Raw genomic sequence first — 27616 nt, 5'->3', positions numbered from 1 at the left:
GTCTCCTCTGCACTTCTTTGTCCAAGCTCTTGTTTGTTGTTTTCTGTAAATGAACCGCAATTATTGTCTTAAAGATCTGCTGAATGACAAATTCAGGACAGTTTGTAGCTAATCTTAGCAAGCAGACATGAAACATACTTCCCAAACAAAACATCCATTTTCCTTTGTTGACCAAACATCTGCTTACCAAACCAGGGAAGTCCTATGACCTGAGTTTTGAGGGATGATAATTCCTCTTACAAACCCACTCCAAGTCTTAATGAGTACCAAAGAAAATTTTCCTAGTTTAGCTCACCCACAGTCAATTATTCAAATACTTTGAATTTTGCCTCCAGGCAACCGCTGGTAAGGAATGTATAGCTTTTGCTAGCTTGTGTAGAAGAGGATTTTGATGGAAGTTATGCAAAAGAGTTATTCTCTTTCATTATTTTCTGTACTGGAGAGATTAAGTTGGTTTTAATATGCTGATAGTGGTTCTATGGAGTGAGCTGTATAGCGTCATCCCTTCAGACTCCCATATACACCTGTAAGTTAACCTGGGCAGATTGGGTAAAAGCATGAGCAGAAGCTTCAGAATTTTCAGAATAAGAGTGAAATAAAAATAAATTTGTGAACGGAATATAGATCTAAACCAGACTGAGTGTAACCATACCCCCCTTCTATTTGCACCACATTTGAATGAGCAGTGTTGTCTCCTGCTGTTTTTTCAACAACCACTGCGTGTATGGTCTAAACAAGGTAGAAGCCTGTGCCACCTGTGCTGGATCTAAACAATCTGGCTGCACACCACAGCATTTGTGGGGACATTCAGCCCAAACTGCACTGCAGGGGGGCTGTGCTCACTGTCTCAGGACACTTGGTTCTCTCTGGTGGTCACGGAGCTATTTACATGGCGATTGCCCAGTTTGTGCAGTCAGATTTCTTCTCCTAAACTTTCTCTCTGGTGAAGGCAGCTTGACCAGCCAAGCCTGAACTGAACTACAGCAGAAGCCATAAATCTCCTACCTCCTTTTACTCCACCCCAGCCAGGTGTAGCATCCTCCAGAGGAGGGGTTGAAGTGGACGACAGGCACACAAAAAGGGATTTCTCACACTGGGGAGTTTTGCTGTGTGGCTGTGCCTGAGTAAAGGAAGTAAAGTGGCCACAAGCAGGAAGCAATTAAGTAGTGCAAAGAGGTGCACACTAATAAAGAAGGGTGGGCATGACAATTGTGGGTATGACTGCACTGGTCAGCGCCTTGTGGAGCTGTGGTGGGGCACAGGGATGGCAGCCCTTGGTTCTGCCCTGCTGAGCTGCCTGCTCTTGGGACAAGGGGCAGGGCAGGATGGAACCAGACCCTGCCATTGCTGGTTTTGTTTTTTCAGCACTGCTTTTGACATCTAAGATTTCAGACCTGAGCTCTCACTTCGAAAAGATACCAATTTTTTTCTACTTTTACTGCTTTTTCCAGCTTTTTCCAAAACCCTCCTCTCCATTCTGTTAGTCAGAGACCATCTTTGCAATACAGTGCTCAGTCTCTCAGTTTCCTTTCCACTCTATTTTTTTCTCATTGTTCCCAGCACCAGGCCTGTTGCTAATCCCAGCCAGCCCAGAGCTCACCCAGGAGCAGGGCAGGAAAGCAGCACAACAGCTAATACCCAATACCCGTGCCCTTGCTATTGTGGTTGAGCAGCAGGGATGCTGTAAGAGCAGGACAGCAATGAAAACATCAACCTCCTTTCTCCTTCCTCCGCCAGCCCTGAGGCCACACTTCATCCCTCCTCCATACTGACCCTCCTCTGCAAGCTCAATTCCTTCTTCCCCCTCTGGGGCACTCTCTAGTGCATTGCTGCCACAAGATTTCTCCATGAACCAGCAGCAAAGTCCCTCATTTTAGAGCAAATACAACCTCTTCTTTGCTCTGAATGCTCTGTGGAGAAGTTATGTCTCTCCCAAATGAAGCATAGCTGAGTTTCAGATTCATCATGGCCTCTCTCATAACCACCCAGCTGATATTTTGGGTTCAAACTGCAGTAACAATGCTGCCAAGGGTTTGTCTGTCTGTGTTTGTGCCTGCCTGTCTCTTTTAGATAACATCTATGGAGAGCAATTTGAAAACAATAGAAGAGGAGAACAAACTCATAGAGCAGAACAACGAGAGCCTGTTGAAGGAGTTAGCTGGCTTAAGCCAAGCCCTTATCTCCAGTCTTGCTGACATTCAGCTGCCACAGATGGTAAGCCCACAGCCAGCAGGTTAACACCTTCTTTTGAGACTGCCTTGCCAGCATTCAAAGCAGATGAGCAAGCTCAGGGACTGGCAGGAGTGCTGGAGCTGCATTAGCAGAGAGAACTTTTAGGCTGATTTGCTTTGCAGAGATGCAGGATCATGAAGTCTGTGTGGCCGTAGGTGCAGTTCCTTTCAGGAATGAGCCAGCCCTGGTATCTCTGCCCTGTACCCTCACCATGCAAGGCAGGCTTTTCCCTCAAACCTCCCTGTCTGAGCACCCACCCTGCATAAAGAGTGAAAACTTCACTCTCATGAGAATCCTCTCTGACTTAGCTCCCAGATCAAAACTATAAACTGTTTCATACAGATGATTTTTCTGGAGACAACGAAGCTCCATCTTCTCGAGAATTTCACATCTTGCTTTCAAACAAAGGACAAATCCACAGAGGTGCTTGTGATTCCAGGTCCCTTTCCAAATGTCAAGAGTGCCACTGGAAGATTAAAAAAGGACAGTTAGGGGGATGTCAGTCACAATCCACAGACAAATAGGCCACAAAAAAGAAAAATTAGAAAAAAAATTACAATAACAATAATATCTCCAGCTTCTTTTCTTGCTTGGAGAGATTATAGATTCCCCAGGACGTGCAACTCCTGTAATTTCCACAACCCTTCCATTAATTTGGATGGCTGCCCTGCTCAGTACTTCTCCCCAGTTGCCATATCGCTCCTTTGGCGTGCTTTGGGGTTGGGTGTTTGGGTTTTTTCAGCCTTAATTTTACCTCCTACAATTATAATCTGTTTTGTCTCCATTTAGGGGCCAATCAGTGAGCAGAATTTCGAAGCATATGTAAATACACTCACAGACATGTACAGCAATCTGGAACGGGACTATTCCCCCGAATGCAAAGCTCTGCTGGAAAGTATCAAACAGGCAGTGAAGGGCATCCATGTGTAGGATGTGAAAGCTGCTGGGCAACAGAAATTACTTAACAGCAGTAAACTCCAGATGGATCTGTTAGGAGTTCATGTACTGCTAAGGGGTGTAGGTTGCCATGCTGCATTTACAATTGCAACATTGCACTAATTTTTTCCCAGCTGACATAAAAAAGAATTAAACCACAACAGACTATTTGTATTAACAGCAATGCACTCTGTTAGTATATTGTATTTATTTCAGTACAATTTCTTTTTTTTTCTTCTTTTGCACTCAGTTTTTGTAAAGTGAATGTAAAAAGTGTGTGCGACTATTTTTTATATTTTTTATTTATTTCTAATCAAAGAGTTGGTTTTTTTATCTTTTAACAGCATTTTTGCGGCCTGCCATATTTTTACAAATGTGTTTATTAATTTATTTTCCAATGGGATTTTAAATAGACTGAAAGCTATACTGTAAATTAAATAACTTGCTGGGTTTGTACAGGAAGAAAAAAAAAAACCTATGAAAGTAACAAATGACTGAACCGTGGTTCTAGTTTTATTTTCCTCACATCCTGCTTTTTTATAATGGCTTTGTATCAGAAATGGGTTTGCAGTAACATGAGATGTGAAGATGCATGGAATGAGAAGATAAATGGTGCCCACTAGTGGGGAACTTGGGCTCTTAAAAGCACAGTATGCTGGAAAACAGTGTGTTAAAGAATATGTTAGCAATAATGAAATATAGCAATCAGCAAAGCACTTGACTTGGCAGTGTGATTTAGCCTATGAGAATGATTATTTAAAATGTTTCAAGAGAACTTCAGATTTATTTTACCACTGCAGCTTTTGTTCAGAGTTAGCTCATGGAGGAAAATGACAATTATCTCAAAACAAGAAGGGTAATTAGGTAGGTACTGGTACTTTTTTAGTATGAGACGTTGAGGTTTTAAGCAAGTGACCAGTATTGCAATGGATTTGGATTGAAAAAACGCAAACACATCCCAAGCTAAAGGCTTTGTACATAATGAGTCGAACACATCTCCCCTGAAATGGCATTTAATACTGGTTTGAAGGTAATGGCAGCTGAGAAGGCGGCGGTCTGTCTGGAGGGCAACAACACCCCTCTGGCACCACGGTGGTCGCTTGTCCCTCTGAATGACCTGTAGCAACACCTTGACTGGTTTCTCCCATCCTTCTTCACTGAGACTAGGCTGATACTGAGTTTGTCACCAGTCTTCTGGTAGGGTCCCAAGTGCTACAGAGCAGACAGACAGGCGGAGGTGTGGACAGACGAGCACTTGCGCAGAGGTATCCGGTTAGCCTGGGTGTGGAACTTCTGAATCCGTCAGAAACTAGTGGTTGCTATAACAGAGGCAATGTCTATTTCAGGGATTGTAAGTAATTAAGCATTGTTTCAGAAGTTTTTTTTATATTTATTTTTTTTAAGAAAAAGGTATAAACAACCAGCTAAACTGCCTTTTTTGTATGCACACACACCTCATGTGCATATGTGCCTCAGTGTAAATGTATACATGGATCTAGCGTGTGTTTAATTTTTCCGTGCTATAATGAAAGTGTTTATTTTTATTAGCCGCATTTATATTTAGATTGAATATGATGGCATTCACAGGCTTGACATATACAATTATATTATTACTGTTCCTGCACAAAAGTACTATTCAGAAGTGATTCAACTCTCATGCACTGTGGTCACTGTTCTGCATTAGGTGGGGCTTGCTTTTTGTTGGGGGGTTGATTCAACTCTCCAATCTTAGTTTAGACAGGGGAAAATGTGTGTTCTTAGGAGCTGTGTTTATTTTTAAATTGATTTTTCAAAAGCTACCATATGTGCTGTCTAATATAAATAGGAGAACACCAAACAAAAATTTGCTATTAAAGTTATTGTTCTTGCTAAAAACTCAAAAAGCAAACATTTGTTATACATGTTAAATGCATACAAAATGAGTTCACTCATTACAAAGACTAAAGTTTAATTTACTAAATATTTTAACAAATTTGTTATATATTTTATTTAAGTAAAAAAAAATTCTCTTACTGACCTATGTATTTATTATTATGATTTACTATTGCTTCAGGTTAATTTATCTGTGTTTGGTTGTTTGCTCAGGATGTTCTGTGAAGTATGTTTGTATTTATTTGCCTCCCTCGTACTTGATGTGTTTTGTAATGTGCACTGTTTTTTTTTTTCTTTCTGTTTTTCTTTTTTTTTGTGTTAAAATGCATTGATGAGCTATACTGTAAATTAGACCTTTTGTAAAGAGCAATGATGTATGCATTTTTTAATTTGGAGTAGTTTGTATACTGTTTCTTCATACAATTAATATTTCTTACATCAAAACAACAAAATTGTGTTCTGTGCTGTACATTTGGTGTATGGTAGGAAATAAAATTGATAATGAAATATTGCAGCAAGTTTGTTGGGTTTTTTAGCCTCTAGATGCCGACTTATATTACACTTTATTAACTGCACCTGGCACTATACGATGTGTCATATGTTTCACTTGCTTTGTGTACAAAATGTGTCACCCTCATAAGTAAATTTCTGATATAAATAATTTAATTAGTGTTTTACTTTGTCAATTTGAAATAAGGAGGAGAAAAATAGAACCGCTTAAGAGGTCCCTTTCACTTCTGAAGGGAAAAAAAGATTTGAGATGATAATCACTGCATTATTTAATGCATTCTTTTCTTGGCAGTTGTAGACTTCATTTATACTGATAAAGTACAGGATTTGTGCTGACCTTTAACAGCTGCTAAATTATGTTTAAACATAAAAGCCATTGTAAAGTTTCCAGCAATTTGGAACCGCCCACTGTTCCAGTGCAATTTTCTGCTGAGAATTGCAGTGCTCAGACATAGCAGAAATAAAAATCTGCTGGTTTTAGAAAGACAATATTTCTATCTAATGGACTTTCTTTTTTCACTGCTTGTTGTAGAGAATGCAAGAAACAGTTTTATTTAGGATGCGTGCTAATGGCTTCAGGAGCATTTCTTGTCTCAGATTCCAACTTTCCACATATAGAGAATGATTTTCATTTGGAAAATAAGTCGCATTTAAATGCCATAAAGCAGCTGATAATTATTTATTTGAATAGACATCTTCAGATAAACCAAAATGGACTGACATATAAAAAATTACAGGAATGCATTTAGCTAGAAGGGAATTTAAAAATTTGTATCACATGAATCTGGGATGCTCACAAATCTTGCCAGATTTGAAGCTGTAGAGTCAGCGAAGTGCTGGAATGAAGACAGACCTGTCCAGGGAAGCTCTGCTCCAGTGGAGTTCAGAGTTTGCTTTGTTCTAGGACACTTATCCAAGGGCACCATGAACAGGTTCTTTTTATTAACCCAGTTATTTTTTATTTATGTCATATGACAATTAATATTAAATAGTATTTTAATGGTTCTTAAAATTTACTATTAAACTTCTGCTGTGGATCTTCATATCATGAGACACTAGTGGGACATTCTCCTCACACATCACAGACAAAGCAGAAAACAGGTCTGTCTTAGCAATGTGCCTTAATGCTAAACAGATAAAGACCGAGGTCAATATTTTCATTTTATCTGGCTGCCTAAATTCAAATCACAAATTTAGAAAGCCTTATTGTCAGACAGACAACTCTTCTCATGTAATTTTCAAAGTTCTATAATAAATACGATTATCTGCTGTTTATAAGATTTGGGAAAGGCAGTGTTATGAGGATGTTGGGCTCTACATAGACCTAAGAAAACTATGCTTAATCTCAAATATTTCCAATGATCTGAGACAAGGATTGTGAGCAGAAAATCACTTTTCCTAGTAGTTTTGGATCGGAATATGATATCCACAGTTATGATGAAATAATTATTATTATCTAAAGACTATCTACATTCATCTTTAAACAACTTGCTCTGATAATTCTTTGGTGTTGAAATTATGGCCTTTTTCCATTAAAGAAAAAAAAAAGGAATAAACACTTAAGCTATATTCATTATTAAACTAATATAAGCTGGGGGGTTGGGGGATACCCCAAAACAACAAAACCCATTATGCTTGAACAATGTTTCAAACCATTTTCATCTTCTGAAGTTTCCATTTTTAACAATTGTTCTGTAACTATTCCTATAGAAGGGGGAAAAGCACTTCAGAAAAAATACATTAATTCCAATTTTTTAATTAATTTGAATAGACGATTTAAATATGAAAAAGAAGGAAGGGGAGCAAGAACAGTCAACATCTGCTGTTCTGACAGCTCAGGAAGCCTACCCTCTCTCTTAACTAACCGTGATAAAGAGTTTTGAGTCTACGATGTAGACAATAGATTCTGTAGAAAACAAATTCTGTTTTCTACTGTAATTTTATCTCTGTTTACTAACTAAGCATCTCTTCTCTCTTGCTGACTTAGTGTATATATCTAACAGTGCAATGGCTCTTCTACTCAATGCCTCTTTGTCCTACTGTACTTTTAATAAGTCACAGGATTTCTAGATGGGAATTTGTTATCATGCAGTGACACAGATTTATGACACAAGTCCTCTCCTTGCTTTCCTCCTGTGTTCATTCAGTGCAATACGTTCTACCTGTCTTGGAAATTCTGCTATGCCTAAACTTTTTTTATGATTTATGCAGCTGTGTAATTGGATGCTGTCAGGAGTTCTGCACCAGACGAAGTCCTTTGTTCAACTTGCTCAGGGTACTGGGGGATGATAGAGCTCCATTTAGCTTTTGTGTAATGTAGGACAGTGACCTACTTTCAGTACCTTTCAATATCTCATTCTGGCTTGGTTTTCTTCTGTCTCTTTTGCTCTAGTAAGTCTTAGACAGCCAAGCTTACACATAATTGCATCAGGGATTAGTCTGATTTCCTGTCTGACTTCATGGTACAAATTGCTTCAACTGCATTTCATTCTTAACGAATGTTCCCAGGGACATTGTCTAAGTAAATCTCAGGACTTTTCAGTTATGCAGTAGCAATTACTATTCAGGTTGCTGCTGTCTGCTCCTGAAACTGTTACCGCACAAGATTTTTTCCAACCAGCTTTTGGTGCTCAGCTTCACATCCCTTGGAGGAACCTAATTTTTAGAAGCTAAATGCACAGCTGGTTTTGTCAAGCAGGGTCTTTTCCAAATTCTCTTCTCTGGCAAATCCAAATTACCAGCTACTAAGTTTTCATATTATTTCATAGCATTGTTATATATATCTATATACATCTAATATATATATATCATTAATACTTGTTGGCACAAACAATACATCATAAAATTCCAGGTGGGTACTTGTACCCACCCCAGGTATTGAAGAAAACATCACTTTTGTTGCTCCAAGCCTGGCTCTAAACCTTACCAAACTCTTTGTTTATTGTTTGTAAGCACCTTTTTTATTTTTTAAACTTTTTTTTCCCTTCTCACAGAAAAATTAGAAAAAATAAAAAACAAAGGAATTAATCTCTTTCTTTCTTTAACTGATGATATTTTCTGTCCAAACATTTATCTGAAGCCGCGGCTAGGGTTGAAGCTATCTGGCTAGCAATATTCTCTAGTTACAGTAACATGTAGACTCTTATGTGCACCCTCTGCTTACTTCTAAAACAATAAAAAAAAGTCTGAATCAAGACCCAGGTGCTAGACTGATTTCAAAATTATTGGGATGAAACTGATCTGATCCTTTAGATGCAGGATGAGGTTAGGTCGTTTGGAAGGGAAGTGCCTAGAATTGGGGGTTGGTTTCTTTAATTCTGATGTATGGTCAGAAAGGTTTTAGGGACAGAATGAAGGTTTTAAAAAGCTCATGAAAACTTACCAGAAGAATAGGTGTAAATTGAATTCCTTCAGTGGAAGTGCAGTGCCATCTCCACAGACTGAAGAGCTGAGCTCTGCACAGACACATGGCAGAGGTATCGTACGTGGAGCACCAGTGCTGAGGACTGTGTGGGGACAGCCTTGTGTTTTCCAGCTGCCAGGAGACAAAACAGCACCTCAGAAACCCCAGACTGGGGCCGTACTCAGGCTTCTAGGTAACCCTGAGCAAGATACTTGATTCTAGCTCTGTTTCCACATCTGGGAAATGAAAATCACTCCAATGTGCATTGGGAATGAGCAATACCAGTCTTACACAGGGGCATGAGGTACAACATGTGTACAGTGAGGGAGAAAGAGCCAGAGCAGATGTGTAAGGGCATATAACACCCCCCCGCCCCCGTTTTTGTTTTTTTTTCTCATAAGACATTATTATAGTCTTCATTCAATTGCCCTGGTTTTTATTTTATGGTTTCCCTTGAAGATATCTTCCAGTTAGTGCTGCAGGCCAGTCTCAAACTAAATTTTCAAAATGCAGAAGCTAAATTTCAAAACAACAGAAGCAAGCGCTATAAAAGCAGAAGTATTTTTATTGAGATAATGGAGCTCCTACAGATTTTGTGAAAAATCAGCTGATTGCTATGAGAGCAAAATTATGATTCATGAGAAGAGGGAAGAGGAGGGAGGTTCAGCTGTTAGAGCTTCTGTTTGGCAAGGGCCAGCTCCAGATCAGCATGACGTACAACTCAGAGTAGCAGCAAGAGTTAGCGCAAGGCTGGCCAGAGAACTGTGCTTGTGTGCTTGGTGCAGCATCAAAGGATGTAAATAGTGCAAGTCTCATGCGTGAGAGTAAATATTTCAGCAAGAATGAAGGTAGACAAGCAGTGACTATAGGACTGTTTATAGTGACAACTACGGGGCTGGAGTACAGGGCAGAAAACCATGGGAGCCCCTTGGGAGCTGCACTATATCAGCTCCCCCCAGTACAAAACAAGCCTGTTTTCCAAATGTGGGTCTCTACCCATTTTGTCTAAATTCCTCTCCAGCTTTCTATGGGATCATCAGAAGTAGTGTTACTAACCCTTGTTACTAAACCTCCTTCCTGGGGAAGCACATGCTACCTTCGGCCTCTGGTTCACCCTGGGATGAGTTTATATCTGGAAGAATGAAGATATTACCCAACATCAGTAGGGCAGGCTGAGCCTTGCTGGGAAAAACCCCCAGAGGTGCAAAACTCCAAAGGCCAGCAGGTCTGCTTTTGCAGGCTGAGGTTTGGTGCAGGTAGCTGGTGGTCAGGAGGAACCAAGGTGCTGGCTGAGTGCCTTTTCCCCTCTCCTGATTGCATCTTCCCACGCACTGTCAGCCCCAACCAGGTAGCCACCATCCAGCTGTGTTTCCTCCCTTTTCCCCCCTCCATACCCAGGCCAGGCTGGAGGTAATCCTTGCTGGGTTTTTTCCTGCAAGAGGTTTAAATCTCCTTTCACCATCTTGGGAGCATGGCGTGCCTGCAGCCCTGACTGGCTGGCCCGGCTGCCACCGCTCATGATGCCCTTTTTATTGCCAGATTAGGGGACATTGTCGTGACGCGCGTGAAGCCCTCCAGATAAGGCGCTGTACAAGTTCCAGCAGGTTCTAAATACAACAGCACGGCATTCGCATCCAGCCCACAGGATCAGAGTTTATTTCCCCAATGCAGACAGCTTTGCACTGCCTTCCTGTTAATTAAAGTACTGATTACAATACTACACTGTTTACATGCAAGATTTTGCATGGTCTTGGCCATTCACGTGCAAATGAACTTGTAAGCCTTTCTGTGCCCTAAAATCTGCTGATGTCAGTCTTCCAATTCTAACCCCATGTTGTAGGACATGTGGCTTTCTATAGCTTAGCTTTGATGCCCCCAAGTCATATTATCTCTATTCTGAGCTTCATTATGATAAATCTTTCACTGGTTTTAAATTGAAAACTTTAATTGTACCGTACTTATTCAGCTTAGGTTTTGGCTCCTGAAGGCAGCAGTTTTAATTGCATCATTTGTATAGTGGCCCAATATGTTTTGGTGTGAAAAGTGCATTATCACTTTTAATTTTGCATTATTTTCCCCATATGTTTTAGTTACACTAAAACTTCAGATGGGAAGTGATGAGGCTTTCCACACTGTTCCCTCATTCTCTCCTCAGTGTTTTTTTAATGAGCTAAGACCACACTATTTTCTTTTGTTCTCATCAGTTGAGGTTTTAGGGAGCTGTTTATTTGTAGGGTAATTCTTGTATTTATGTAGAGCAAGGCATTAGACATTTTTATCCTCTACTTATTAACAAGCCAGATGGTACCGGCTGCTACCCACACAATTCCAATTATCAGATGGCAAACTGAAATATACGTGGGGCAAATGAGAAGATGTATATTAAAGAAGCCTCGTGTAGAATTGGCTTCTCAGAGACGTTGATTCACAAAGGGGTACAGGCAATTAGGGTATGACAGCCTGCTGCTGAATGTACAGCATTGGCCTGAGGGCACAAGCGTTCAGCTTCCAAAATTTTAATACTCTCTCTCTTTCCCCTGTGGTATGAGTACACATCTTTGAAATCTGATTCAGGTCTTTCATCCTTTAGACTTCTTGTCCATTTCAGAGTGATATGTAATATCAAAGCCAATCTGTAAGTTAAGATACTCCAGAAAGATGCAGAAGAGCTGAAAATCAACATAAAGTCTGATCAACACATCTCCTAATATCATCCACTATCATGCACCCCTTGGCATGTACCTCAGTAACACAGAATAGCTCTAACACTGAAATCTAGGATCCAACCAAATATTGCTATTCCAGGTCTCAAATTTACCTAGAAGTTACAATACACACATGGATTTTTGGCTTAAGAACAATTCTTAAATCCATGTTTAAATATAAGGAGGTCTGGTCATGTTGATTATGGTCTTTTAAAACAACATTTGAAAATTCAGAACCTAGACCCAGTCCTTACATAGGGATTCACCCTACAACCCTACATCATTGACACAGGCTGATTATAAAGAATGAGTGTTCTGATGGGAGGTTTTCTATTGCTTTGTTGTGTTGGGAGTTTTCTTTGATTTTCGTTGGTTTTTTTTTTTTCTGTCCAGAAGATAGAATAGGAAAAGTGTTTGGGTAAAAACTGTGCTCTTATGCCTCCTTTATTTTAACATAGAAATAACATACACGAGTTGGCTGGGAAGATGGTGAATTATGTGGGAAACTTTTTTCTGTGACATTTTTATTCCTTTTTTCTAATGGTTCAAGCTGAAGGGCTAAGCCAAATTAACCCGTGAAGAAACTGATGTCCTCAGGTCTGATCCGCTAAAGGAAAAGTTATTTAAGCTAAAGTAATGGCTTTCTAAAATTCTTCATTTTCATATGGGCTACTAGCAGATGAATCATCTAGATGACTGGATTTTGCAAAAGTTGTAATGTGAAGCATTTTAGATTGTTTCTAGTTTCTGTTTATAAGTATTCAATCAGAACACCTCTTTGAACAGCTGTTCTCACAATGCAAGGGGAAAGGTGCTCTCCTTGCAGCTGTTCCTGGCTCTAACACTTATAACCTACATGTCTTGGCAAAGTGTCTTAATGGAATGAGTTTGAAAAGCAAATCTGCATGGTTTAACACCATTTACACTTCAAACAGCTGACCACATGCAAATGGCACAGGTGCAAATTCTCACTCCTATTCACAGAGGAGTGAAGGATGTGCACAGGCATTTGTCTGCCATTTGGTTACACAAGTGTATGAATCCACAACTGTGAAGAAGCTGCTGCTGCTTCTTTCTCACCTTCCATCTGTGAAATTAGGGGCTAATAACATTCCTTGCACCTAGCTGTTAGCTGTAGACTTGAGCAAGACCTGCAGTGGTCTCTAGAATGCTCTCAATGAAACCCTAAGTGTAAATCAGCAGTACAGCTATTCACATAGTCTTGGGGAGTTCAGACACAGTTTTGTGGTTAGCTTAATAGATGCAAAAAATCCAAAACCAAACCCAAACCATTGTCTAGTATACTTGTTCATTCCAGTGAAAGAAGCTGACTGCCTTCTTTATGTTACAGATATTCCTCAAAAGGCTTAGGCAAAGTAGAGATGTTCAAAATAACATCTCCTTGTAGATCCAAGGTGCAACTGCCAGTTTCTCCCAGTCTACATAACCATCAGTTTTTGCTTCAGTACTCTAAAATCCACCAGGTCAAAGTTTAATTTGATTTCTCAAAATAAGACAGCCAACACTGGTCAGGTGCTTGGAGATCGCTGACATCCTAATTGTTGTCAGGTCTGGATTGCAAAGAAGTGATTCAATAGCTGAACATCTGTGTACTTGCTCACACAGAGTTGCTGTTTCACCCACAAACAGCTGTGGAGTAGACAGGCAAAATTCTCTGCATGGTGATAATTACAGTGTGCATTACAAAGGAGGCATAGACATAAGAGCATGCAATCAGATTGGGTTTTTTAACTTTGGAACAGAGAAACAGTGCTAGATCCAAGGCTAATATACATAAAATAGGTTTCTCAGCCAAAAGAGAGAAACATTTAGTTAGATATTAATGAGGAATGAGGAAATTCATACTAAACAGGAAACTTTCTCCAATCTTAGTTTTGCTTCTGTAGAAACATTGGTTAAGATCTACCCAAGCATAAAAACTCTTTCAGATCCTGAAACACAATTGATTGTCTACGGAGCTGTAATTTCCTTTAATATGGTTTTATTGCTTGCTACATGTGCCTGCCTGCTCTGTCCTAAGCAGTGGTGTGAGCTATTATATTATCATTACTGACCACCATGGTAGTGGTGACAGCTGAGTACCTTTATCAGAGCCCACCATCTCTTCACCCCCTATCTTATGCTCTTTCAGCCCCTCAGTCACATCTTTAGATGAACATTACTGCAGCTCAGAAGAGAAAAAAAAACCAGTGAAATCTTCTTCTCAGGCAATCTTTCAAGGCAAGCAGCTATGTGCTGCTGAAACACTATAAAGTAGAGCTGAAATGAAGCAAAACGGAACTTCATGAATGCAGCAGAACTGCCTTATCCCTATATTCTAGATTTGGAAATTCAACTTTGTTTTTCCTTGCTAGGAGCTGAAAGGCATTCAAGTATGAAACAGTGCCTTCCTTGGATTAATTCTGACAGTTTGAATTCACTGATCCAAGGTTCAGATAGGAATATGAGTGTGCTAGTGTGGTGTTTTGGGGATCACTACCCACAGCAAGAGAGAACAGCCTCACCTCAGGTAAACAGAGCATCCTGGATGGTGGCAGGAGTGAATATATAATAAACATAAGTATTATGCCAAAGTGCAAGAAAATTAAATGGTGTCAGGGGTCCAACATTTACTGCAAAATGGCTGCATTTTATTATCACAGGGGTTTCTAGTATGATAATGACTGCATAGCAAGCTCCTTTCCTAAGCAGTAGTTTAGTCCCTGTGTTTACGTTACATTTATGGAGAAGAGAAATAGAAATCAAGTTTCTACTGTTTGTTTTTGGTGGTTTTTTTTTTTTTTTTTTTTTACAAAAGCAAGTCTTGTTTTTGCACCTGAAATATTCAGGAACTGTATTTTGTTTGTCATCTGACTAGGTTCCAAAATGTCACAATTTTTGGGGGGAAGATATTAGGCACAGCAAGATTTGTGACAGAACAAAAAAGATACGGCAGTCTATAAAAGCAAACCAGCTGTCAAGGTTTTGGTTGTTCCCTTAATAGGTAGCTGTGGAAAAGCATTGTTTGGATAGAATAAGTGCAAATCTGGGATTGTGGCACTAAGCAGGGTGCATGGGAGGAAAATAAGGAAATGGAAGATTTAATTTAAAGTAAAAAATTTAAGGGAAAAAGCCATTGGAGATTATGAGGGGTAACAGGACCCCCCCTCCTGCCTGCAGTCAGGGCCAGGTAGAAGACAAAGGCTGGGCACTGACTAAGTAGAATGTTTCTCTGCTGAGATTAAATATAATATTCTGACACACCTGGAACAAAGCTGTGTGTGGTCAGTGGGTGCCTATCAATGGCTCTGGTTGCTTAAAACACAGGGTATCTAGCACTGATGGTGTTGTGGGTCCCCTACCACACCAAGGTGGGGGTGGATGCAGGCAGCCTCTGGCTTTGGGGAGGCCCTCTGGGTTTGCTGGCACAGGAACAGACCTGCCAGGTTGGGCCCCGATGGCAACCCCCTCACTTAAAGCCTGCAGAGTTGGTTCATCATTGCCTGTGCCCCTGAGTGGCACTTAACCCTCTCGTGTCAGCAATCCCCAGGGGGCTTGTAACAATTTATACTAGCTGGGGTTCATCCCCTTGTGTTTTGTATCCCTCAACACAGAAAAAAATTTCAGCAAGAGGCTTAAACGTGTTGGTGTGAGTTAACACAGTTGTTCTGCTGACCTTAATGGTGCTATTCACATGCTCAGAGCAAGGCCTGCACTCAAGTACACTGCTGAATCAGCTCTTGTGTGTGTACTGAAATACAGCAGTGATTTCTGCAATCAAGGCCAGTGCCAAGCTCTGGTACACCCCTGCCTAGAGTCAAGATATTAGTCCATTGCTGCTGTGTGTAGTAGCTGGCATTGCAGCTCCTCTTCCCAGGGCTGCTGAAGATGAGCAGGAAGCATCCACACAAATTGGCTCATGCTGCTTCTTTAATAATTCATGTATTTTTGCTCTCTTCTATAGTTAATGAACCTCCCCCACTCTCACCCTTGTTCTCTCTCCCTCTCCCATTCAGTCAGTTTGTTGTGGTTTCATGTATCTAATCCATCTGTCACTCGATTATAGCTATCGAGCACCTGTTATGGATTTCTAGAGTTTCATTCAAGCTGTTGACAAGTTATTCACAAATTGGCCCTTGTCACACTGTCATCATGTGGAGTGCACTTTAGTGAATTCTTTTGGGTACACAAAATAATGAACAGAAGACAGCAAGGCTTCTGAATTAAGCAGTTTCCCCAATATTTAAAGAACCGTTAACTAATTGCAAGTTTCTTGTGGGTGATATATATTTTTAAACCCTTTTCTTAAAATATTTTGTCTTTTTCATGCAGACCCTTTTGCATGAATAAGCACAACACAACTTGATTGAGCTGTCAGGGCAAGCTTTGTTGACAATGATGCCTGCATTCTATACAGTCTGTGGTTGCAGCTGTGACAAGTTGATCATTGCTTCTTCTGTACAATGCTACTTTGCCTACTCTGCTTTGGTACCAGCAGGGAAAGCAGAGGGCTGGTTGACTGACTAGCCCTCAGTCTCTTCTCCTCAGGTGGTTATTTGTTTTATTTTGCTCTGAAGGCTACCAGACAGAAATCAGGCAGTGGAGGTGACAAAGGTCACTGTCCCAAAGGGAAACATCTCCTGAACAAAGCATTAGGAAAAGTTAAAGCTAAAAGCAGGTTCAGCTTTGTCTTGAAAAATCCTCACTTTCATAGCAAAATTTCAAAAATCTCAGTACCAGTAGGTCTAGAAATGCATTTTTTCACCCAGCTTTTACTTCTGCTCCAACATAGGTGATACTTACTCTTAGACTTTTGTCCTGCACTGTTCATGCAACTCTTATCTTCTGTCTGTGCTCTGCTTTCACTACCCAGATACTCTTATTAATGCTAGTTTTTAGTATTATAGTAAGGACCTTGAAAGTAATGTGGTACCAGGATAACATTAACATAAGCTACAAGAGGATTCTAAGATATTCTCCCAGTGCAGTGTATTAGTGGTAGAGAAGAAGGCATTTGCAAATACAGGCAAAGTGATTGATCTGTTTGCAGCTACGAGAGAAGTTATTTACGCACAATTTGGCTCAAAACAAGTAAATGTAGTGCATGCATATCTGTATATTTAAAAACTATTTTGCATCAATGAACATATGTACATTTTTCTAGTGTAGTCTGCAAATCCTTCGAATAAGATTCCAGGGCTTCAATGTTTTTATCTTTGAAGAGGATTATTTTTTTTTCTAAATTGAAAAGGAGAGAAACTAAGATTTAGCAATTGCCTTGTCCATATGGGGTGCAAATATAGCACTACCAAATTATCTGGCAATTGCAAAGGGGCTAAATTACTTCTGTGCTCACTTGTTAGATTTCTCAGTGCTTAGGGGTTTCACACTGTAAGATCCATTTTCCTTTGTAGTTTCTCAGGGAGACACCCAGCTGCCCTGATCAGTGCTCTGATAAACCAATAGGTGGCAGGACTTCAAAACAAACTGTGAAATAATAAAGCCATGTTCCTTTATAAGGAAGTTTGAAATAGAAAGTGCAGCTGCCTTAACAGTCAATAGCTTAAGAGTTATCTCATAAGAAACTATTTTTAGAGGATTTCTAAAATATGTTTATAATAATTCAATGTTCAAATCTGTGAACTGCAATTCAGATGCTCAGAACAATTTCCAATTAAAAAAACCCAGAGTTTCAGGGAAGTTATGGGTTATGCTTGTAAGGACATTTATGTATTAGAGGATGCTGATAGACATCCATGATTTTTAAAGCATGTAAGATTCAGATTCACACAAAAACTTATATATCAAAATATTTAGTCACTTATGCTGTCCGATACTGTGACACTGATCACCTTGAGGGAACCCAGCATAAATAGGTTATGATAATAAATACCATTTCCAAAAACAACTTCCTCTGGGCCACGTCATACAATCAAACTGTGCACCTGAAGAGGCTTCACTGAGCATTTTAAAACCAGATCACGGTGAATCCATCAGTGCAAATCAGTAATGATAACTTCTCACTTGCTGCCATCCAGGACTTTCAATCAGCCCAATCTCAACCTCAGCACCACAGTAATGAGCTGCTCTGAGCCCTGCCTCAAGCAAAGATTCTGCAAGCCCTGACACCAGGGTTTTAGCCTGGACATCTAAACATATATATCCTTCTATCTAAACAATATAATTCTATTACTGGCTTACCCACCCAGCAGTGTCCTCAGCATGCCTGAGGCTGGCTGTCTCCCAGCACCATGGCAGAAAAACAAATACAGGGACACCTCTAGATGAAAGAAAAGCTCAACTCAACTCCAGCCTACCTGACAGATGAGGGATAATGAGAATAACAGAATAAGTGAGCAGAGACAGCATTCAAGACAAGCAGAGGTTCTGACAACTAGGGCACAGGCTGCTTAAATAGTTGACTTGGCTGCAGTGCCCACGTCCTGCAGAGCTCCCAGCCAAGGATCCTGAATGAGGGGAGCCACCTCTAAACTGGCATCACATCAGTTGCTAAAACACATAAGCCCCATTCTTCAGCTGTGCACTATTGGCTAATTCAGGCAGCTTCCTCGCTCAGCTGTTTGCCTTAAAAAGCTGAAAATCCCTTTCTTACAAGCTTAGCAATTCCCATGTAGGGATCCCAAGCTGCAAACAGACACTCAAGTTGGTGCTGAAATTCCAAGCTGTGAGCGGTCGAAGAGCTGTGTTGTGCATCTCTGCCAAACAATGCTGAAACCCATCTAAATAAATCCCTTCAAATCCTAAATCTTTCTGGCTGTCAGGAAACTAGACTGGGGGGCTTAAATCACTTTTGAAAATTAGTGTAGGATCCTAAGTCACTTATGTGCTTTTGAAAAATTTATCCTTAAAAGTGGGATGCTCAAAAGTGATTTTCCTTCACAAGTACCACTGCTAACTTCAGAAGTCATCCCTGAAGTGAGCATAAATAAAAAAATTATTCATCGAAATAAGGGTATCACCAGCTGTCTGAGAAAAAGGGAAGCATAAAACAGGCCCAACATCATACTGGTGTTCAGGCTTTTTCAGTGAATTGCTTTGAAACAAATTGGTTTTCATTGGCTTGAAAAAAAACCCCAAAATTGTAATGTGTTCTTTTTAATTTTTTTAACATATAAATCCAAACGTTTTCAGAGTATCCCTCATGGGTGCTGTGAGCCTTTGATTACAGGATTCTGTTTTGGGTGATGCCAAAAAGAAGTCTCAGGTTTTACAGCTGCTGAAGTATTGTACTGTGAGAACAGTCACAACACCTCTAGTCTTATTTTTGTGTAAAAAATAAATAAAGGTTTATAAAAATTATATGTTTTACCTTCATTTTAATTGTCGCTAGTCTTTCAGTGTGACTTAGGGTTGTTCCTTTCTACTCTGAAATGGTTCAAGGAGTGAATAGCTTTAGGGAAAAGAGGTATCATTCCAAGAAGCAACTACTGAAGATTTGGATAGAATTGTATAAATCTGGGTTAGATTCAATTATTGGTTACATCAATGAAAAATCAGAACAGATCTCATTTTTATGCATGCTTCTGATGTTGCTGCATTTCTATAATATGCATGTGTAGTGAGACTTGAGGTTGAGCAGAAGACCTTGCCTTAGTTGTCTTAGTTGCCTTAGTTGCCTTTTGCTCTCTTGAGCAAAAGTAGCTTTGTATTATCTACTCATTTCCTTCAAATGTTTTTCTTCTCAGCAGCTCTCAACCATTTTAAAAATGGGCCTTTTTTCTTTAATAATTTGGGCATTTCTTATGGTCACGTATGGGAGTATTCTATGTGTAGTGCCATCTCTAGCACGCCCCAAACTTCACATCCCAACCTCCATCTCGCGTCCCATTTTTACAGTGTCTCCCTCCAAAATAACTTTTTTCCATACTTAAAGAAGCCACCACTGACAAAGCAAGTCCACATGGTCTCAGCAACCCAGCCCAGAGCTGCTTTGCAAAACAGAAATCTGCGAGAAGGTTGTCAGAGCAGAACATGGGGGAAAAGTGAGCCAAGATAAAAACCAAACCAAACTAGTTAAAAAAAAAAAAAAGTAAAAACCAACAAACAAACAAAAAAACAAACGAAAAAAATCCCCCAAACCAAGGAAAAAAATCTTTAGATCTTCTCCTGCTCTGAAGGTTTATCGAGTCTTTCCTGTACATCACCATTTCAAGCACTGTTGGTTTGAGTTATCTCTTTGAGCTATACAGGCAGTCGTGGGGCTGAGGTGGCTTTGTGGCAGGCACTTGTGCTATTTCTTCCACTTGACAAGTATAATCTCCTGCCATGTCTTTTTCCATTTGCTTCTCTTGTTACTGAAGAAATGCTCAGTTTCATAAAAGCTGACATGCCCTGAGAAATTCCATGTACTCTTTCTTTTACAAAGCCTGTGCATGTAGATCTCTGAAGGCATGCAGGAGATTTTTGACTTTGCATAGAACAAAGGCTCCCAAATCCATTGCTAGGGAATACCTGTGGGGGAAAGAAAAACACCAACAAAACCCATCCTACTTGCCTTTTGACATGTACTATAAAAAGACTTGAGTTACTGAGAAATAGCTTATGTGCCCAAAATAAAAATGCACTGTATCAGCCTTTTTCTTTGGGGATTAGGAGAATGAAAATTGATTTATTTTTGGTGGCGTTTCTTCCCCTGGGTCTAGAAAAAAATCAAAACTCTAAATCATCCCAGGTGAGGGTTTTAAAAAATGCATGAGTGTACTTTTTTTCCCCTTAGTTAATATTGTTGAATTTAAAGCTTGCACTAACTAATTGCTACGACTTAAATGTGGACTACTTCCTCACAAATTTCTATAAACATGTTAAAAATCTTATTATCATTTAAAACAACATTGAAATAAGCATTGTGCTTATTGCTTAGTGCTTGTTTTATTTTCTTTAATTCAATGATCAACCACAGTCTTAGATGGAGAGGTTTACAGTAATGCAAAAATGTAGCAGCTGAGGTCAAGAACTCTTTCTATGCAGATGGCAGAGTGGATCACTGCTCACAAATACATGTATATGTATGCATATATGTATATATATATACACATACATACATAACTTGAGCAACTATCAAATATATATATATATATATGTGTGTGTGTATATTAGTTATGGTACTCTCAACTCTCATAGCTGTACATATAAACATAAATACATATATTCTGATTTTGATGAGAATTATTTTAACTACCACTCAAGACAGTTGTCAACAGTTGCACAAATAGGACTGTACCAGAATGGTAAATTTTTGCCCTTTCTGCAAAAGGGTTTAGAAACAATATTTAAACCCACACAGGAGTGATGAATCAGGCTTGTCACATGAATTTTGACTCATTAGTGGGCCAGGTACACAGAAGGATGAGTGCATGTTTTTAACGAAAATTTGGAGTCATTTAAAGCCGCTGTTTATTTTAACTCACTTAAGTGCACAACATTAAAATCAGCCAAGTAGGTAAGGGGTAAGATTCTCCTTCAATGACTTCTCACAGCCAAAGACTTTCACTGTCTCTATGCACTGACCTTTCAGCAAACATAGGGTGTGACTAAAGGGTTTTTAGGACATTATTGGTGAGTGCATTTTTTTAACTTTAATTTTCATGCTACTTTGCTTTTGACTATGCACCAGGGATATTTTTAGATTATTGATGACTGCACCATCTGGCTGTATTCTATTAATATCAGTATAACCGAGTTTCGTATCCTTCAGTTCAAACCCTTAGGCAACACATCTTTCCACAGCTACAGCAGGTACTCCAGAGTGAATGACCTTGGTTGCATTAAGCAACAGAAAGTATTTGCTCATGTTTTAACCACTATTTCTACCTGTGCTTCTGACAGTTGTGAATATGGGACTTCAAAGTAAGAGGATGGAAACAGATTTTGAGGTTAATTATCTCATACCCTCAACTCTGAATCCATCTGGATTTTGCTGAATGCAGAAACTTGATGGCTGGGGGGTTGTTAGGAGTGTCATGGTCCAAAGAAACTCTGAAGGACCTTGCTACTATGTCGAGCTGCAAGAGAGCCCTCACCAAGGAAGTTCAGAGTCAGATTTGTCAGTCAAGAGGTGGGGCTGGACATGGAGAAATTCCATTTTTTTCAGCCTCAAAGAATTCCTGCTTGGTCTTATACATTGACCAGAAAGCAGTGCAGAGGGTCTGGATTGAGATTTTTGTAAACTCTTTTCTCATGGTTTCCAATCACCCCTTTAAGAGAAGGATTCAAATATTTCAGTGGTCATTGCCTTGCTTTTAACACCAGTTTCCTCTGGCCTGCCAGTTTGGTTTTCAAGTTCTGGCTACACTACATGTTATTTTTAGTGCTTCCATAATTTTTTTTTTAAATCATACTAATTCACAGAATTCTCAAGAATAATGGACTAAGCACTGGGCAAACTAGTTATACCAAATTCTGTACTTTGTTTTCATTGGTTATAATGCAACCATTTAATCACAATTTTATAATCCTTAGATGTTTTCCTGATTTTTTTTCCTGAGACTTAATCACTGAAAGAAAAAATTTGTTGACACAAGGAGTTTTGATAACCACAGTGCTGAATATCCATGAACCGAAAAACAAATGCTACTCATAAAGTGAATTGCAAATAATGAGTGTCCTGTTTTTTCTGCTTCCCATATTCTAAGGAATATTTACAAAAAATAGTGTGAAAAAACTCACAGAAGCTTTTATAGGAAATTTATGAAGAAAGAAAAGTTTAGTTATAGATACTGAATTTTTTGAGAAGCATTATCAATTATTCGTCAAGCTCAATTCTGAACAAACTAAACATTGTAGTGGTGTCACCTGGAAATACTGCTCTGTATCAAAGATAGAGAGCAATCTTTTTTAGGGTGCTGACAACAGGACTTGAAACAAGGATATTTTTGCTGCAAGAGCTGCAGAACAACATCCTTTATCTAAGTGAAGGGCTTTAACAACTTCTATTCAGACACACTGGAGAAACAGTTGGCTGAAAACATAGTATACGATCTCTGTGTTGGTTGTAAGCCCATGAATACAATTCTTATGGAAATTATTTTTATCTCCTCCAAAGACAAAATGTTTTGGAAACTCCCTGTGGGTTTCTCAGACTGTCAGTTCATTACCTGGATTATTCCTGCAGTGTTTTAGGCTCTCACACTCTGGACTGAGTTGTGATTCTATATCTATCTCCATTTCCCCCTTTTGCTGCCTTTTTCTTGTCCAACCCACATTTTTCCCCAATGGGAAATAAAATTGTTTCATATTTTTCATTTGAAGCTAAGGCTCCTTCAATGACTTCCATTGAGTTTTTCCAAATCAGGTTCCATTAGCAGAACAAAAATGAAAACAATTCCTGCTGTGGTGAGCCTTAAGAAATGGTTTGTGTAATGAACCAAGAAAATGGGTGATTGACAGCCAAGAATTTATGAATCCAAGATACATACAAAAAACCCTCACTAACAAGTGGACTCCCATTTCTTTTCTAATATCAGCCAACAGTCAACCTTATATACCAGCTAAATAAATACTCAGGTATAGGGATTTAAATAGTGTACATCCCTAACAATGAAAAAAACATGGTCAATACTCTTTCTTGGGTTTGCAGAAACAAAATTAACTTCAGAGCTACTATTGTAAAATCTTTGATTTGGCACTAGGGCACAAGCAATATTCAGATAGGGGAAGACCTGACAGGGGTATTGCTGAAAGCACAAGGAACTGACTGTTAGTACAGCAGGATACCAGGAAGAGTAGAGATCTCCAAGAATTTATGCGGGAGAAAGTGCATGGGTGCTAGCTGAGCTCTTTTGTGCTGTCCCACTGCCAGCTCTTCAGGACACCAGACAGGGTCCTGCAGAGCCACTTTAGTGTATGGTTCCTATAGCAGCTGGCACTTTGTCCTCAGGGGTAGCCTGACAGATGTTATTGAAGCGCAGCACCTGCACAAGGACCAGGTTCAAATCATGTGATGTCCTGAAACACATGATCTTCCCAGAAAATGTCTTGTGACAGATTCTAATGCTAAGGCAAACCAAAGGCACTTCAGAAACTGGGCTTAAAGCAGTGGAAATTAGATATTCTGGTAAACCTCATCCTACAAGCACTTGCATTGCACCAACAATGGCAGATACAGGGTGGCTCTACAGAGAGCTGCTCTAACATGTAACACAGAGATCCCCATAGCATTAGCAATTACCTGGTACCCATCTCATTCTGCATGTCTTCCTTGCATTTTTTCACACCTGGAACAGCATGAAGCATGAGGAGAAACACATTTGACTTCAGAGAGTCCTAGAATGGCCTGAGCTGGAGAGGATCTTAATTTAGTTATTGACCCCATGCCATTGACAGCTTCTCTGGGCAACCTGTTCCAGTCCATCACCATCCTCACAGTAAAGATTTTCTCCCTAATATCTAATCTAAACCAAACCTCTTTTATCTTGAAGCCATTGCTCCTTGTCATGTCACTACATGCTCTTGTAAATCACCTCCCTCCATCATTCTTGTGCCTCCCTTTAGATTCTGGAAAGCCTCAATTATGACACCTTGAAGCCTTCTCTTCTCCAGGCTGAAAAATTCAAACTCTCTCAGTCTTTCAGTCTTTATAGATAAACTGTTGTCATTTTCTGAAAATCTGTCTTTGATATGCTTCAAACAGTCACTTAAAAAACCTGGAGTGGCATTGTCCACTAGTGACTCTGAAAAGTATGATCTAGGCTTTATAAAATGCTACAGTTAATCAATTAATAGATAATATATTAAAATTATGATGCATGGGATTTTAAAAGACATTTAAAGTGTTTGGTTCCTTTCTATTTCTTTTTCCTTTTTTTTATCAAATAAGAATATAGTATTGCAGCTGGACATAAGCATTTGAATAGGAAAGGAGTTAAATCAGGAAGGAGTGTGTAGACTTTTTGGTCCAGAGGATTCACACTTGGGGTCATATCAACTATACTATCCCACAAAATGTTCCCATGGGAATCTCTGAGTATGATATCATAGATCCATTTATCTTTCGTAGGCAGTGAACACTTACAACTGCCATAGATTTAGAGGAAACAGAAAACCTGCAGCATTTAATGGAACAGGTCCTTTCATTTGCATATTTTCCACCCTAAAGTGTAAACTATTATCTGCTGTGTTTTGGTTGCTTGTTACCAGACATCTCAAGATTCCACCTCAGCATCTGGAGAGACTCAGACCTTAGCATTCAAAGTCAGCCTTTAATTACAGCCAAGGAGGAGGGAAACATGATGCTGCAAGAGCATGCACCTCTTCTACACCACAACTGCATTTTGTTCAGGTAATTGGACCACAACAGCTTTTCACAGGGAGCTACTCCACCCTCCAGTAGTGCTACTGAAAACCATTTCACAAGAAGCCCTTCTCTTTCCTTGCTCCATTTCACTTCATCAGGCTTTATATGGAATTCTTTCATCTCTAATGGCCCTTCAAAAGTTTACAACCATAATGATACTTGGAAGAAGTCAGGCAACTGTAACAGGTAGAGAGTCTTCAGCATAAATTATGGAAGGATTAGGCTGTAATTGAAAGGAAAGCCTAAGCAGCAGAGAGTAAATTCTTGTAATTATGAATCCAGTGTATCTTCATCACTTCAACCACTTTGATCTTCATCTGCTGACTGCAGCAGAACTGGAAAAAAAACCCCTTTTTTCTTTGTAATACCATGGGAGGGAATTGTTCTCTGCAAAGAAGGTGTGCACCTACAGAGATGCTCGGAACTCTGAGCTTTGGCACAACTTTTACCATGTCCACTTGCTACATAAAGTGATTACAGCTTTTTTTGTACATCGCACATGTGAGACTTTATGACAAAACCAATCAGGCTGCCAAAAACAAGATGAAGTGGAGACAAACTTAATTTACATCTAGAAAAGTTGGACTAGAAAGTGGACTAGAAGCATAGGCCTTGAAAACTTCCATGTCAAACAAGGTTGAGCTGTCAAGTATAAATATCCCCATGATTAGGGAAGACTATTTTAAGTCTCAATTTGGGATTTGGGAAGCCTTGATTCTTGCCAAGTCTTTCTGGAGGATGTCCTAAACTCCATAGCAGGTATTTATTTCAACTAATTACAGACAATCTGTTGTGGAGAAAATGAGTACCAGTACAGGACTGAAATGCAATAGAAGACACACATGAATCTCTATGCAACATTCTCACTTTCAAAAAGCATCAGACATTTTTGTTCATTATCTGAAAAGGAACCTTAAGTCACCTGACAAGTAGCCCTTCCTTCAAACTTCAAAAGCCACAAAGCCCCCAAGCTTCTGGCTCTCATAATCTTGTTCCTTTTGAAAATTTTCTGTGATTCTCTTTTGGATAATAAATATAAGCTCACAAAATGAAAACAAGGAAATCATGAGAGTGCTCCTGTTCCAAGTGGAAAGTGCAATCATGTGCATCCTGCAAATTTCAGGTTGTAGTGTAGGATCTATAAAAAGCCTATCCAACAGATATGAAGGAGTTGCCCTAATCTGGGAGTGTTACCCACATCACGACTTGTGCTTCTGGGCAGGTGTGTCTGGATACAAACTGCTAATATTTTTAAAACCTAAACTCCATGAAGTTAAAACAAAAAAAGACTGTGATAAAATTAGAAAGACAAAAATACCACTTGTTCTTGAAAAAATCCATAGGAAATTAATTTTATGCTACTCAAATAATTTCTACTGAGTTAAAAACAAACTACGTGCTGCTGAGACCTCACCTGCAGTGCTGCATCCAGCTCTGGTATCCCCAAGACAGGAAGGACATGGACCTTTTGGAGCAAGTTCAGAGGAGGCCACCAAGATGATTATAGAGATGGAACACTCCTCCTATGAGGAAATGATGAGAGAATTTTGATCATTTGGCCTGGAGAAGGCATCAGAGCAAAGTAATTGTGGCCTTCCAATGTCTGAAGGGAGCCTGCAGGAAAGATGGAGAGCGACTGTTCACAAGAGCATGTGGTGACAGGATATGGGGTACTGCATTCAAACTGACAGTAGTCCCTGGTCTAGTGAAAGGTGTCCCTGTGCACAAAAGGGGATTGAAACTAGATGACCTTTTGGGCCCCTCCCAACACAAGTATAAGGAAAGATGTCTAAAACCAAGTCACAGGCTAGTGTTTTAGTCTTGCAGTTGTAGTATATTCCATGTAATGTCAAAAAATTATTAAAGATAACAGTTTACTACAGTATCCTGATAGAATTTCGGAACTAAAATTTAAGGAATTTTTACAAATCTCATCAGATTACAGGGCAAACTGTACTGCATTACATAAATCCTTTTCAGAGTAGCTAATTTGCATGCACAAATAATTAATTTGAAAGAAGTGAAGCAATCAAGTTTAAGGCACCAGATCTAGAAACACTATTGTTTCCTCAGGCAGGGTCGTAGTAAAGACTTCTAATTGTCCTTAGGATAACGATGGGCCATAGAATGCCACAACTAGAGATAACATAAGGATTACCCATCTGACATAAAATGTGAAACATAAAGCATGGTCTCCATTTTGCTGTCCAAGATTTATTCTGAATTTATTCGCTTTAATGTACTAAATAGACACAGAATTGTTCTGCTATAAGGACATGCACATTTTTTGTTTATTAAAAAAAAGGATGGTAGTATCTATATGTTGCAATGCTAGACCATGGTGCATTCCATGTACTTTGTGCAATGGAGGTGTATTGATGCCAAAAGCACAATGCTAATAATCTAACATTCATACTACAACAGTGAAAGGTGGATAAAGATGCATTTCCCTACCAGACAGGAGAATTTCTTCAACATTCTTTGGCTGATCTGCAGAGTCATTCATTGAAATTTGAATTAAAGTTGTCATCTTACCTTTAATACAGATCCTCATTATTCAGTCAATTTTCTCCTCTCTCTCTCTTTTTCTTTCTTTCTTTCTTTCTTGCTTGCTTTCTTGCTTCCTTTCTCCCTTTCTCCATTTCT

At 39.4% G+C, this 27616-nt stretch overlaps 1 protein-coding gene and 1 long non-coding RNA gene across 11 annotated transcripts in view; one reads left to right on the top strand and one right to left on the bottom strand.

Annotated features, from left to right (window-relative positions):
- The window catches only part of ST18 (ST18 C2H2C-type zinc finger transcription factor), a 167717-nt gene extending 164014 nt beyond the window's left edge, over window positions 1–3703 (top strand). For all 10 annotated transcript variants that reach the window (XM_005479288.4, XM_074550958.1, XM_074550967.1 and 7 more), the window contains 2 exons: window positions 2071–2214; window positions 3022–3703. In XM_005479288.4, coding sequence (XP_005479345.2) covers window positions 2071–2214; window positions 3022–3162 — 285 coding nt within the window. In that variant the 3' untranslated portion in view covers window positions 3163–3703. The remainder of the gene's footprint in view (window positions 1–2070; window positions 2215–3021) is intronic.
- LOC141730773 (uncharacterized) lies at window positions 78–27616 on the bottom strand. Its single transcript, XR_012582430.1, has 4 exons — window positions 27506–27616; window positions 26385–26584; window positions 8933–9085; window positions 78–2698 (listed from the first exon to the last, which is right to left on the bottom strand). It is a non-coding gene; the product is annotated as an uncharacterized LOC141730773 (long non-coding RNA).

This window comes from Zonotrichia albicollis, chromosome 1, assembly GCF_047830755.1.
Source record: "Zonotrichia albicollis isolate bZonAlb1 chromosome 1, bZonAlb1.hap1, whole genome shotgun sequence".
NCBI classification, from domain to species: domain Eukaryota; kingdom Metazoa; phylum Chordata; class Aves; order Passeriformes; family Passerellidae; genus Zonotrichia; species Zonotrichia albicollis.
The sequence above is the reverse complement of the archived record's forward strand: the minus strand, read 5'-3'. Positions and strand labels throughout refer to the sequence as shown.